The 14,992-nt window shown below is 41.1% G+C and overlaps 2 protein-coding genes across 2 annotated transcripts; both read left to right on the forward strand.

The window, feature by feature from the left end:
* Window positions 1-7,645: 7,645 nt before the first annotated feature.
* Window positions 7,646-9,116, forward strand: LOC148087510 (mast cell protease 4-like). Its single transcript, XM_087788829.1, has 5 exons — window positions 7,646-7,816; window positions 7,882-8,053; window positions 8,273-8,417; window positions 8,543-8,809; window positions 8,890-9,116. The coding sequence occupies exons 1-5, from the start codon at window positions 7,759-7,761 to the stop codon at window positions 9,025-9,027; spliced, it is 780 nt and encodes a 259-aa protein (XP_087644955.1). The 5' UTR covers window positions 7,646-7,758; the 3' UTR covers window positions 9,028-9,116.
* An 870-nt stretch (window positions 9,117-9,986) lies between these two features.
* LOC148087511 (granzyme A-like) lies at window positions 9,987-12,249 on the forward strand. The gene is made up of 5 exons (XM_087788964.1): window positions 9,987-10,061; window positions 10,127-10,298; window positions 10,518-10,665; window positions 11,565-11,837; window positions 11,912-12,249. The coding sequence occupies exons 1-5, from the start codon at window positions 10,004-10,006 to the stop codon at window positions 12,062-12,064; spliced, it is 804 nt and encodes a 267-aa protein (XP_087645090.1). The 5' UTR covers window positions 9,987-10,003; the 3' UTR covers window positions 12,065-12,249.
* Window positions 12,250-14,992: the final 2,743 nt, after the last annotated feature.

A 14,992-nucleotide genomic window follows, 5' to 3' on the forward strand; every position in this document is an offset into this window, starting at 1 on the left:
TGATCCACAGACCTCAGAGCCCAAGCTGGGGTGTAAGGCTGGATCAGATCACTGATGTAAGGAGGAGTCTGACCATGAATAGCTCTGCAATTAAGAACCAGAATTTTTAATTTGATCCTGAAAGAAACTGGCAGCCAGTGAAGAGTTTTAAGGATCGGAGGAATGTGAGTTCTTCTACTAGAGCGGGTCAGAATTCTCGCTGCAGAGTTTTGAATCAACTGCAGGCGAGACAGATCCTTCTTGTTTAGACATGAAAACAAACTGTTACAATAGTCCAGACGAGAAGACACAAACACATGGATTACAAGCTCCAGATCATGTTGTGACATCATTTTCCTAAGTTTAGAGATTTTTCTCAGTTGAAGGAAACAGTTTCTGGTCAGTTTTCTGCAGTGTTGAACAAGAGGCTTCTCAGGCTCAGTTTGACAGACTGACCTAAGTCACTCATTGTTTGATTTCTAGCAAACAATTGACTAAGTTCAGCGTTTGGGCCTCAGTTGGATCAAAAGAGCAGTAGAGCTGGATGTGATCAGAAAAAAAGGGTAAGAAACATCAGGAAATCTCTGAATTATATTACCCAGGGGAACCAAGTACAGCAAATATAATAAAGGACCTAAATCAGATGTTAGATGTTGGTAGTGTTGTCCATCCATTCTTCTACAGCCTTTCCAAGTATGGGTGGATGGAGTTGCCTTGCTCTGTTCTACTGGTGTTTTTTCACCTTTATCTAGATGATTAAGTTATAGTTTTCAAGGTGAGATTCAATTACATTTCACAGTTATCAACAGGTTTGGTATTGAATCTGGTGATTCCGTACATTTCACGATAGAGGGGCATTGATACGACATATTGTGATACTATAGTAACAAGTATATAGCCCCAGAGGCTGAACAGCTTAGTCAATTGTTTGCTAGAAATCAAACAATGGCTGAGTGAAAACACTTTACAGCTAAATGTGGACAAAACTGAAACTCTGGTGATTGCTCCTGATGATAAGGTTCCAGGGTTGAGTCAGTACTTGGGTGACTTAGGTCAGTCTGTCAAACTGAGCCTGAGAAACCTGGGTGTTGTATTTGATAAAGACATGTCTCTTGTTCGACATTGCAGAAAACTGACCAGAAACTGTTTCCTTCAACTGAGAAAAATCTCTAAACTTAGGAAAATGTTGTCGGAACATGATCTGGAGCTTGTAATCCATGCGTTTGTTTCTTCTCGTCTGGACTATTGTAACAGTTTGTTTTCATGTCTTAACAAGAAGGAGCTGTCTCGTCTGCAGTTGATTCAGAACTCTGCAGCGAGAATTCTGACCCGCTCTAGTAGAACTCACATCTCTCCGGTCCTTAAAACTCTTCACTGGCTTCCAGTTTCTTTCAGGATCAACTTTAAAATTCTGGTTCTTACTTTCAGAGCTATTCATGGTCAGGCTCCTCCTTACATCACTTATCTGATCCAGCCTTACACCCCAGCTCGGGCTCTGAGGTCTGTGGATCAGAATCTACTGATGGTTCCACGCACACGGCTCAGGACCAGAGGAGAGAAATCTTTTCAGGCTGTTGCTCCTAAGCTTTGGAACAATCTTCCTCTCTCTTTGCGCTTGATGGATCTACTGACTCCTTTAAGAAACATCTTAAGACGTTTCTATTTGTTCAGGCTTTTCCTTGAATTTCTCGAACTCCTGTGTTGTTCTCAGTATTATCTTGATCTTTAAAGTATCTACCTTTTTGAGTATTGTTTTGATTGTTTAAGCGCTTTGTGACCGTGGTCTCGAAAAGCGCTATATAAATAAATATTACTTACTTACTTACTTACTTAGTATTGTCGAGTACTTGACTCCGGTGTTGCAGAAGTTACAGACCTCATGACTGGTATGAGAGCGTGTATGAATGGTTGTCTGTCTTTGTGTGCCCTGTTGTCCTGTCCAGGGTGTCCCTTGCCTCTCGCCCTATGACTCTGGGATAGGCTCCAGTCCCCTCGCGACCCCGACCCCGGGATAAAGCGGTTGGCAATGAATGAATGAATGACTCTTGACGAAGTAGTAAAAGCTTTCATTTGTTTTCAAACCAAAATATGTCCAAACATTAGCTTTAAAAGCTGATGGAGTCCACCGTATCCTCTCGTCCTCAGACATCGCCAGAATTTCCTTGTTTCTGTAGCTAAGGAGGATGTTATGACTGCTGCCATCTAGTGGCCAATTAGTTTAATTGCAACCCAAAATCGAAATTGTATACATATACACATATATGTATACAACATATTTTCTTACACCCATATAACTGAGCGTTTGCACTGAAAGAGATTTGGCAACACTTGTTGTTGCTACTCCAACACCCAGGTCAGTATTAGGGTCTGGAACCCGCGGCCTCAGAGCCACATGTGACTTCCTAACACCTTTGTTTAAGACACACTTTGTTTACCACGTATATTTTAGCCAAACCACCATTTTCATCCTGTTTTTTATCTAATAGGTTTTATGGGACTTAGCTTCGGTTCATATTTCAAATGGAGTTTCGGTTTTATTTTGACGGGAAAACGTCCAAAATGGCTCTTTAAACGATAAAAGGAAACCTTGTGTGGATGTTGGTTTCTGTTGACAAATGACTTCCTGTCGTTGGCAGAGGAGGTCTAAAGTAAGTGTTGGGTCCTCGTAGCTCCATTTACCTTCACCTTGTTTTTAACGGTCACTCTAGGTCTGGTTGTGTTTCCTCCTGAAAACTTTACTTTCTGTTTTATTTTGACACAGATTTTACAAGTAATCTGAAATAATCTACATTCTATTGTCAACCACTTCAGATCATCGTTAAGAGCCGGCAGCAGGAAGTGGTTTTCATCATGACCTTATTACAGTAAACCAGGAGAACATTGTGTTCAGGATCACATGAGTCTGATCGCTTCGCTTTCACTTCTGCTTCTCATACTCGTCCTTCTCTGCACTTCCAGAAAACAAAATTAGTTATTTCTGTCTTCTGTGTAAGCCTACCCCCCACACCCCTACCCCAGTCTGGACGTACTGGAATTTACACTGCTTAGCCAAAACATTATGACCTTTGTTTTTTTAGGTCATCTCTTAGGGTCGGTTTTGACCCACCCTCGGTTTGTACGAAACACAGACACACAGAGGATTTAAGGACATTTTTGAAGACAGGAAACACAAACACAAACATGTCGCCCAATATATCTGTAACCTTTGACATTTTCCTCTGTGGGAATCAAAACATGCATGAGATTATAGTAACAAAACTATTCTTCTTTACAAAAATAAGTTTCTAATTTTGAATGTTTAGCTGTTTAAGATACACAAAGAAACAACAACACATACGTATGTAAACAGCTTTGGAGTCAGTCAAGGTCGAGCTCTCTTGAACAATGATGCTGCGCCCTAGTGGTGAGACGTGGCACAACAGGACTGAAGGGATTCACTATGAGATATCCATCTTTAGGTTTGATCTTCAGATGTTTATTTATACATCTTAAATCCTTTTTTTTTTTAACTAGAATTTAGCAGCAATTTCCTCCAACACTCAAACATTATCTAAACAAAACTGAAAAACTATTAAAGTATTCCCACTTAGGATACACAATTGAATACATATGTAATTATTAGGCTGTAAAATCTCCCTCCTAGAGTCTGACTTAAGCTGCTATGTGGTTTGAAAACCGGTTGGATTGTTCAGATAAACTCGATGACTTTGGGGTGTTCTTTGTGTGTGCGTGCATGTGTGTGTGTGTGTTGAGGTGGTGATAATAATATCTTTATTTTTTAATGACAGACATACGCCAAGAGAGACTTTAGCCGCCGGATGTGAGATCATCCGTGTGTTGTCAGAGCTGTGATACATATCTGTCTTTTTGTGGTCGTCTGCTTGTCTCTCATTGGCTCCTCAGTGATGGAAACATAAGCAGAATTGAGGTTTCTCACCTTACTGCTGAGCAATCGGTTTCTATGGAACGGATATTCTTATGAAGACATGAGTCTGTCTAGTGCGTGTTGTAATGTAATTGTAATGTAAGTTGCTTCAAGTTTAGATTGCAAGAGGAGTTCTTACCACATCCGTCTCTCTTCATCAGGTTGCGGAACACAAGGGGGGGTTAAAGACCCCCACGATAATTAAAATAATTCTAATTTCAATTAAAGTATGAACCATATGCAAAGGGGGTTTACACATTTATAGTGAATATTAACCAAAGGTCGTTTCCATGAAACTGGTCTCACAGCAGAAAGGTGTGAAAACGCTCAACGCTTCTCCTCTGCACCCCTGAGGGTTTACAACTCTGGCACTAAAAGTATGTGCTTGTCATTAAGATTAAATTGATCTTGTACTACTATTGTACTCATCAGTCTGTGTCCTTTTGTACAAAACTCTATTTTCATTGAAATGTTTACATTCAGAAAAAAATGATCTTACTGCATCTTGGAGAGGAAGACATGAGTGAGTGAGTGAGTCAGGAGAGTTGGGTTTTCACATTAAATAGTTGCCCTTTAAATACATTTAAATGGTGATAAAATCTATATAGCAGAAAATATATAAGATATTGATGAAAACAAATCAGCTTTAGATACTAGAGTTTATAATGTCATGTAACATTTTTTTCTTTTAGGAGATAAGTATAAACTTTCACTGCATTATGACCCATGGTGTTTGTTGTTCCCTGTGTTTGCATTCTTTGTGTGTTTTACTACTCTCAGTCCTACAACGTCTTCTTCCCTAATTTGGATTCATGTTTATTGTGGTGTGGACAGTTGTGTTTAGTACCCTGATATTTTCAACTGTTCAATGGGACCTTGAAGAGTGAGAGTTTGATGACCATCAGTCACACATGAACATGCAGGGAAGAATAAGTGAGCAGAAGTATGGTGTCTCTAAAAGAAGACTTGGATCAGTGAGGACACATAGACGGCCATCTTAGCAGGACGTGAAACGATCAATGTGTTGTCAGAGTTATGATACATATCTGTCTTATGTCGTCGTCTGCTTGTCTCTCATTGGCTCCTCTGTTGTGGGAACAGAAGCAGAATTGTGGTTTCTCACCTCACTGCTGAGAAATTGGTAACAATGGAACAGATATTTTTATAAACTCGCCCTCTTCCTCTCCATCTCCCCCTCAGCACTAGTTCACGATCTACTTTACCTTTCCATGACAGTCCTAACTGGTCTAGGATTCTCACCATGGCCGGACCCTGGTGTCCCTGATCTATTTTGTTCCATCATCTCTGCCTGTATATAGATAGATCAACTTAGATTTCCAGATGTTTCTTATCACATTTTTGCTGATGACATCCAGCTCTACTGCTCTTTTGACCCAACTGAGCCCCAAAGGCTGAACAGCTTAGTCAATTGTTTGCTAGAAATCAAACAATGGCTGAGTGAAAACACTTTACAGCTAAATGTGGACAAAACTGAAACTCTGGTGATTGCTCCTGATGATAAGATTCCAGGGTTGAGTCAGTACTTGGGTGACTTAGGTCAGTCTGTCAAACTGAGCCTGAGAAACCTGGGTGTTGTATTTGATAAAGACATGTCTCTTGTTCAACACTGCAGAAAACTGACCAGAAACTGTTTCCTTCAACTGAGAAAAATCTCTAAACTTAGGAAAATGTTGTCGGAACATGATCTGGAGCTTGTAATCCATGCGTTTGTTTCTTCTCGTCTGGACTATTGTAACAGTTTGTTTTCATGTCTTAACAAGAAGGATCTGTCTCGCCTGCAGTTGATTCAGAACTCTGCAGCGAGAATTCTGACCCGCTCAAGTAGGAGAACTCACATTTCTCCAATCCTTAAAACTCTTCACTGGCTTCCAGTTTCTTTCAGGATCAACTTTAAAATTCTGGTTCTTACTTTCAGAGCTATTCATGGTCAGGCTCCTCCTTACATCACTGATCTGATCCAGCCTTACACCCCAGCTCGGGCTCTGAGGTCTGTGGATCAGAATCTACTTATGGTTCCACGCACACGGCTCAGGACCAGAGGAGAGAAATCTTTTCAGGCTGTTGCTCCTAAGCTTTGGAACGATCTTCCTCTCTCTTTGCGCTTGATGGATCTACTGACTCCTTTAAGAAACACCTTAAGACGTTTCCATTTATTCAGGCTTTTCCTTGAATTTCTCGAACTCCTGTGTTGTTCTCAGTATTATCTTGATCTTTAAAGTATGTACTTTTTTGAGTATTGTTTTGATTGTCTAAGCGCTTTGTGACCCTGGTCTGGAAAAGCGCTATATAAATAAATATTACTTACTTACTTACTTACTTTATTGATAGTGATTGATATTGTATATTCTCTTTATCTTTGTATCCTTTGTCTTTGTTATTTTTCTTTGATCTATGTTCTTTATCTTTATCTTTACACTTAGATTGTATGATCTTGTTCTTTCTCTTTATTTCTCTTTGTTCTTGTTCTTATTTTATTTTTGATTTATTTTTTTGTGAAAAATTGCTGTATTTGCTGTGGCTGTTTGGAAAAAAACAATTTCAATAAAGTTCTACTTACCTACCTACCTACTTCTGGTTCTGCTCAAGGTTTCTTCCTGTTGTGCTTCTTTGTTGTGTTATTCTGCTCAGGTGGTGCAATTTGACCTTGAAGAAGCAGAGGATGAGAAATGTAGATACACATAGCTCAAGTTGATTAGTCACACCATAAACATGTGGGGAAGCATCAGAGAACAGCAGTATGGTTTCTCTTAAAAAAAAACCATTGTTGATGTTCATGAATAAGTTCTAAGATTTTCTGGGGGGAATCATCTGTTCTGTCTTGGAGGAGTTTCAACTTCATCAGGTCAAGGAACAAAAGGGGGCTCCTCGGGTTGTGGGAACAGAAGCAGAATGTGAGGTTTGTCGCCTCATTACTAATAAAACTTACTCACTGCTGAATAGTTGTTTTCATTGGAACAAAGGTATTCTTATGAAGACATGGGTCTGTCTGATGCAGGTCTTAGTCACACTGCTTTAAGTTTAGATTGCTGGAGGAGTTCTTTAGATATATATCTCGAGTCTGTTAAAAAATATGTTTTTTTTTAAATGTTCTTTGCTGTGTAACTCTGTTGGGGTGTTGTGTGTCTTTGTTTGTGTCTGTGTGTGTGTGCGCAACGTAGAAGAAGCAGAGGATGATAAGGGGAAGAAAATGGGAGTCACAAATGTAGCTACATATAGATCAAGTTGCTCAGCCACACGATAAACATGTTGGGAACTGTTGGTTGGCAGCAGTATGGTTTCTCTAAACGTAGATGTTGATGAATAAGTTTGGAGATTTTCTGGGGGAATGATCTGATCTGTCTTGGAGCAGTTTCAACTTCATCAGGTCGAGGAAAACAATGGGGTTAAAGACCCCCATGAAAATTAAAATAAATCTAAGTTCAATAAAATTAAGAACCATGTACATGTAAGTAAATAATAATAATAATAATAATAATAATAATCTCTATTTATATCATTAAACATTAATCTTCTCTTTTCCCCAAGTGTAAGAGGCAACATAAATACCACATTTAATTAAATTAAATAAGGTTATTTTTAATTTAAGCACCAAAAATACAATGAATTTACTTCTTTTTTTTTATACCTGAGTAACACAAGACATTTCAGATATGTATGAAAATTCCCTGTGATTCACAAGAGTTCATTAGAATAACGGTTGTTTCCATGTAACTGATCCCACAGTAAAAGGTGTGAAGCCTCACAACACTTCTTCTCTGCACCCCTGGGCGTTTAAAAGCTGCAGAGCAGATTCAGCAGAACAGAATTGAAGTCAACTTCTCACCAAGCCGACCATGTTCTTGAAGGTCGTCGCTCTTCTGTCCTCCGTGATCATCCTCAGTGCCCAGTCAGGTAAGTTAGCTTTAACCTGAATGATGTCTTCTGCCCTCAATACTGAGTCGTCTCTGCTGCTTTAGGTGATGGTGCTGAAATCATCGGAGGGAAAGAGGTGAAGCCTCACTCTCTCCCCTACATGGCTCTGGTGAAATTTAATATATTAAACAAAGCAACTCAAAAGCAGGAGACCCATGGATGTGGGGGAACATTGATCACTTCAAAATGGGTTCTGACGGCTGCACACTGTGCCGGGTAAGTAGTGACTTCCAAGTAATTCAAGAACTTTGTTTTAAAAACAATTATTACAAGTTAAGGTTGACATTGTCATGGGTTTATTATTTAAAGATATTATTGAAAAATGTACTACCGAACAAGGTTTAAAGAAAATGTATGTATAATAAACTTTGAACTCTGTCAGAGATCACCATGAGTAACCAAAGCATGGATGGTTAATATTTGCTTCTTCTCTAGTAAAGACATGAACGTGACTCTGGGACTTCACTCAAAAAAAAGTACAAACGAAGAGAAAACGAGACAGAAGAAAAAAGTCATCCAACAAGTGATCGATGATCAATATGAAGAGAATAAAAATGAGAACGACCTCATGTTGCTGAAGGTGAGTCGACTTGTTGAGATGTTCACACAGTGACTGGAAGAACCAGAATTGTTTTGCTTCAACATAAATATGATCAGATAGACGACATACGCTCGGTGTGGTTCAATATTTATGTTGTCTTGCAGCTTGAAAATGACATAAAGATCACAAAAAGTGTGAAACCGTTCACTATCAAGAAGATTAAGAAAGAGCCCAAGGCTGGGAAAAAATGTTTGGTGGCCGGTTGGGGAGATACTTCTTACGAAAAAGATCGGTCTGATGTCCTGAAGTCCACCAAGGTGTCTATAATAGACAGGAAGACGTGCAACTCTACAAAATATTACAACCAAGACCAGGCAATTAACATCAACATTCTTTGTGCCGTTGGAAAGCACTATAGTGGCGTCTGGAAGGTGTGTAATTTTTAGCCAAGTTCAGAATAAAATGAAGTCGTGAATCACTTTGAGCTTTCAAAACCATTTGTCACCTGCAGGGCGACTCCGGTGGTCCACTGGTCTGTGACGGAAAGCTGGTTGGCGTCACTTCCTTTGGAAAAGAATTTCATCCCGGCGTGTTCATGTATCTTTCCAAAGATCGAATCGCTTGGATCAACGAGAACATCAAAAAATAAATTCTGCTTTAGTTAGTTTGATCAACGATACTGCAGGTCAAGCTTTTGTTGAAGCCATGAAAAATAGAGATTAAAGTTCATTATTCGTGTTTCTTTTGCTGTTTCCTTTATTTACCATGAACCTGATCTCAAAACTCTTCACACAAGAGTGAAACACAAGAAAATGATTATCTAGCTCTTATTGAGAAACTAACCGCCTGCTCTTAACTATTTCCTGATTTATTTGGCACTTTTACCTCCAACTTGTTTAAACTTGTTTTACTTATTTATTTATTTAACACTATCAGGTTAAAATCTTCACTGAGAGTTCGGAACAAGTTCTACATGCTAATCTTCAAACTATGTTATAGTAATAAAAGTTTGACCTATTTATATTTTCATGGGGGTCTTTTCTACCCCCTTAGATTTAACAAAATGGACTGGAAAAGGATGTTTTCTAATGGCTCTTTCTTGTGTAACTCTGTTGGGGTGTTGTGTGTCTTTGTTTGTGTGTGTGTGTGTGTGTGCGCAATGTAGACGAAGCAGAAGAGGATGAGGGGAAGAAAACTTGAGTCACAAATGTAGCTAAATATAGATCTACTTAATCAGTCACACCATAAACATATTGGGAATCGTTAATGAGCAGTAGATTGGTTTCTCTAACTAAAAATGTTGATGTTGATGATCTTAAACATGAAACCCTGAGTCTGATGACTCTACCTCACACTGGCTCAGACTCAACAGTTCCTCTTGGTGTGAGAAGATGATGGTTGGAAACAAATAACTTCTGATTCTACAAAAAAAAACAAGATACTTGTCTGCATCCGTGACCTTTACATGTCGTCTACGTGACTTTCACGTCGTTTACAAGTTTCTTACCACGTCGATCGATTTCCTCCTCATGCATTTGCCTCAGACCACATTCCTCTGAGGGTTTAAAAGCTGCAGAGCAGATTCAGCAGAAGAGAATTGAAGTCGACTTCTTACCAATAAGACCATGTTCTTGAAGGTCGTCGCTCTTCTGTCCTCCGTGATCATCCTCAGTGCCCAGTCAGGTAAGTTGGCTTTAACCTGAATGATGTCTTCTGCCCTCAACACTGAGTCGTCTCTGCTGCTTTAGGTGATGGTGCTGAAATCATCGGAGGGAAAGAGGTGAAGCCTCACTCTCTCCCCTACATGGCTCTGGTGAAATTTAATATATTAAACAAAGCAACTCAAAAGCAGGAGACCCATGTATGTGGGGGAACATTGATCACTTCAAAATGGGTTCTGACGGCTGCACACTGTGCCGGGTAAGTAGTGACTTCCAAGTGATTCAAGAACTTTGTTTTAAAAAACAATTATTACATCGAAAGGTTGACATTGTCATAAGTTAATTTAAAGATAATATAGAGATATTCACGACCAAACAAGGTTTAAAAAATAAACTTCTATTAAAATTTAAACTCTATCAGAGACCACCATGAGTAACCAAATAATATTTGGATGGTTAATATTTGTTTTTTCTCCAGTAAAGACATGAAAGTGACTCTGGGACTTCACTCCATCAAGTCAGAGAAGCAGGAGAAGAACTTCAGGCAGATTGGGAAAGTTTCCCACCAGGAGATTCACCCCGACTACAACGAAGAAACCAACATCAACGACCTCATGTTGCTGAAGGTGAGAACAGTTTGAATGAAAGAAGAACCACAGTGTAAAAGGTGTCAGACTCAGGCCTGGGGGCCAAATACGGCCCGTAAAGTAACTTGTATGTGGTCGGCAAGAGCTTCAAACTACTATTAAATTGTAGCTTTACATTTAATTACCCCCAACATGGTCTGTGTACCTTCTGTTGATTCTGTTTTGAATTTTGAAACATAAATCTGAAACCTAAACTATTATTTTTATACAGCCATTAAATTGGATTTTCCTATTAAGGATTTTGTGCTCCCAGAAAACCTCTAAACACAGAAATGTTGCACTGACTCAGAATATATAACATATACATGAATAAAAGGAAACTGGATATTAATAGCTGTTATTTAAACTGAAAAGAGATTAGTCCTTACAATAAACTTAATGAATGAATGAAATAAAACGCACTTACGTAGTTACTTGCATTTTTAAATAAAAATGTAATTTAATTTAATTTAACAAGAAACCAGACCCTTCACAATGTATGGTAAGTTCAGGGCCAGCGATATTATGTCGTCCAACAATCTATTTTGTCTTCAGTCATTGTGAAAAATTAATTTTTGTTTCTTATTTTCTGTGTATTTTCCTCAGGAGCTAAGATTTTAATGTTAACATAGGGAAGCTATTTGCTAAAACAAGCCATTGATAGATAAATAAAGACTTCCGATACATTCAGTTTTGACTCCTCCTGACTTGTTTTGAGTAAATACATTTTGGCCTCTTGCTTGATAGGGTTTTACACCCTTGTGGTACAACCGTGTATTACAGTCTCCTACGTCCAAATGATTTAGGTTTGTTTTCCTGTTTAGGTTTTAGTTCACGATTATCACTTATGTTGCATCAATATCTTTAGAGTTTAAGGTTTAAAAATAAATGTTTCTCAGCTCAACATAGAAGTGAAGAAGACGAAGTGGGTGAGTTGGCACACTTTGGGAAAAACCACCAGAGACCCTAAAGCCGGGACGAAATGCCTGGTGGCCGGTTGGGGAAAAACCAGTAGTGCTAAGAACTCGAAAATGTCTGACGTGCTGATGTCCACCAAAGTGACGGTGATCAACAGGATGAAGTGTGAAAAGTATTACAAGCCTGATCAAGTGATAAACAGTGACATGATCTGTGCCGGCTCTGTTGGAAAGAAGCCTCACGACACATGTGGCGTAAGTTGAGATGATTGAAGCAGTTTTTTTCTGAACCGTCGCTGATTTTAACTCCAGGTTTGTTCCCCACGCAGGGCGACTCTGGCGGGCCACTGTTGTGCAACAACGCTCTGGTCGGTGTCACTTCTTTTGGACCTCAGGAATGTGGCGTCTTGAAGATGCCAGGAGTTTATAGTTTTCTCTCCAGGAAGCAACTTGAATGGATCATGAAGACGACCAAGAAATAAATCGACAATTGTGTTGCTGTCTATGAATTACTCCTAACACTGACCCCTTAATGACCTTTCTCTCTTTTGACCAACACAATGATCGTTGTTTTTCCCCTAAACATTTGACTTTTCTGTTCATCTGTAACTTTTTAAAATTGATTATATTTGAAAACCAAACTATTAATAAATTGTTTAGTATTTAATATTTTGTGAAAGTCTTCATTCTTAACCCTTGTGTTAACTCAGGGTCAAGGTGACCCGAAGAACACATTGGTTATTGACCATCATTTCACCTTGGTTCGGAACAGATATTCTTATGAAGACATGAGTCTGTCTAATGCGTTGTAATATAATGTTGCTTCAAGTTTAGATTGCAAGAGGAGTTCTTACCACATCCCTCTCTCTTCATCAGGTTGCGGAACCCAAAGGGGGGTCAAAGACCCCCACGACAACTAAAATAAATCTAATTTCAATAAAAGTATGAACCATATGCATTTAAGTAAGGGGGGTTTACACATTTATCTTGTCTTTTTGCCAAGTGCAAGGGGCATCATTTTATTAAAATAATACCACATTTAATGAAATTTAGACAATGAAATTACTTAATTTTCTCCTCCTTTATCTTCTGTGTTAAGGAAGACTGTTGTTGGAACAGAAGCAGAATTGTGGTTTGTCACCTCACAGCTGAGAAATTGGTTTCAATGGATCAGATATGTCATGTTTTGGTGTTTTCCTGTTTTATTTTGAAGTCGGTTTCCTGTTTTGGTACGTGTCTATGCTTTTGTCTTGACAGACGCGGGCAGGTGCGCGGCTGGGGGTGATGGAATGGCGGGTTCTTCCCACAGAAAAGGAGCGTCGCGGACCTGAAGAACTCGCCAGAGAATTGAGTTTCCAGACTAGGTTGGCATCGCAGATTCTCTATGCTCGTGTTCCGTATGAACTATTTCCCGAAGACCCCTGACGTTGTCAGCGCCTTGTTTTGCTCAAGTGAGTCTTTTTTCTCTTTTGTTTTAGTTCCGGATCTGAGATCCCGATCTCCAGCCGCGTCCTGCCTTCGTCCCGAGTTCCTGATTTGTTTTTTGTTTCGGTCCTTTCCGACCGCTTGGAGTATTAAAAGACTTTGCTTGAACATTTGCTCCGAGGATATTTGTCCACTTCCGCTTCTGGGTCTCCTGCCGAGTTCCACCCGTGACAGAATTCTCTGGCCACCAAATGGACCCAGCGGAAGTGAAGGAGCTCCGCCGAGCCCTCGGATCTCAAGGCACCAGACTTGGTTCGCTCGAGGAGATGACACGGGAGAGTCACGCAGCGCTGGTCCAGCTGTCAGCCGCCGTGGGTGAGTTGACTCTCCGTGTGGCCCCTCCAGCACCTGTTGCAGCCGCTGCAGCCTCTGTACGCACGCCGACTGTCTCTGCTCCTGCTCAACCTGAGAGACTGCCGGTTCTACGCGAACCCACGATACCCACGCCGGGATATTATAGTGGAGAAGTGGGTGGTTGTTCACGCTTTTTGCTCCAAGTTCAGTTAGTTTTTAGCCAGCAGCCCTCCTCGTTTTCTGCGGGTCGCGCTCAGATCGCTTATCTAATAAACCTCCTCCGGGGTAGAGTAGCGGACTGGGCTACTTCCCTGTGGGAGTCTAACTCTCCGGCTCTAGCTAATTTTGACTGTTTCTCTAACGAGATGCGCCGGGTTTTTGACCTACCACATCGCTCTCCCGCGGTGTCCTCTCGCAAACTACTCAGGTTACGACAGGGCGAGGAGTCTGTGGGGCATTACTCGGTAGATTTCCGAATTTTAGCTGCTGAGAGTGGTTGGAATGAACCCGCACTGATCACCGTGTTTACCCAGGGGTTAGGTAGCGCAGTCAGGGATCAACTCTCCACACGGGAGGAACCAGAGGGGTTGGAGGCTCTTATCAGCCTAGCTATCAGGATTGATAATAGGTTGAGGGAGCGCCGCAGGGAACGTGGCAGGGACGTTTTCTCTCCTTCTTTTCCCCCTTTTGACCAACCAGCTCCTCTGTTGACTCCTGAGACTCCGACGCCGCCACCCGATGAGCCTATGCAGCTGGGTCGGACACGTTTGTCTCCGGAACAGCGCTCCCACAGGCTCACGAAGGGACTGTGTCTGTACTGCGGCGAGCCTGGTCATCGACTACGTGTCTGCCCCAGTCGACCTAAGGTTAGTGCTCGGATGGGACACACTCGTTCGTCTCATGACCCGACTCACCGGATCACCCTACCTGGTCTATTGACGGTTGACTTGACTTCGACTGCGGAAGCTGTTCTAATCGACTCTGGCGCTGACGACAATTTTATTGACCGAGACTTCGCCCTTTCCCTCAACCTTCCCCTGGTTAAACTAGACGTTCCCCGCCCGGTCTGCGCCATAGATGGCCGACCACTACTCGACGTTACTCACCAGACTACTCCCCTTTCCCTCACGATTTCGGGTAACCACTCTGAGTTAATTTGTTTACTTCTGATTTCTTCTCCCTCTTCTCCTATTGTTCTCGGTCTCCCCTGGCTTCGTATCCATAACCCTCACTTTGATTGGGTGAACTCCACGGTACTTGGTTGGAGCCCGCATTGTCATTCACTGTGTCTCCGTTCTGCACCTACTGCCTCTCATCCTCCACTTCCCATCTCTCCCCCTCCTGACCTTTCCTCCGTTCCTCCAGAGTATCACAGTTTGGGTGAGGTTTTTAGCAAAGAGAGGGCGCTATCCCTACCACCGCACCGTCCCTATGACTGCGCCATCGACCTACTTCCTGGTTCTCCACTTCCCTGTAGTCAACTGTACAAGGTTTCTCGCCCGGAGCGCCAGGCCCTCAACACTTATATCGGGGAGTCACTGACCGCCGGTTTAATTCGCCCCTCTTCTTCGCCTCTTGGTGCAGGGTTCTTTTTTGTTAGTAAGAAGGACAAGTCCCTGAGACCTTGTATA

Source organism: Callionymus lyra, chromosome 1, assembly GCF_982586985.1.
Source record: "Callionymus lyra chromosome 1, fCalLyr1.hap1.1, whole genome shotgun sequence".
NCBI classification, from domain to species: domain Eukaryota; kingdom Metazoa; phylum Chordata; class Actinopteri; order Syngnathiformes; family Callionymidae; genus Callionymus; species Callionymus lyra.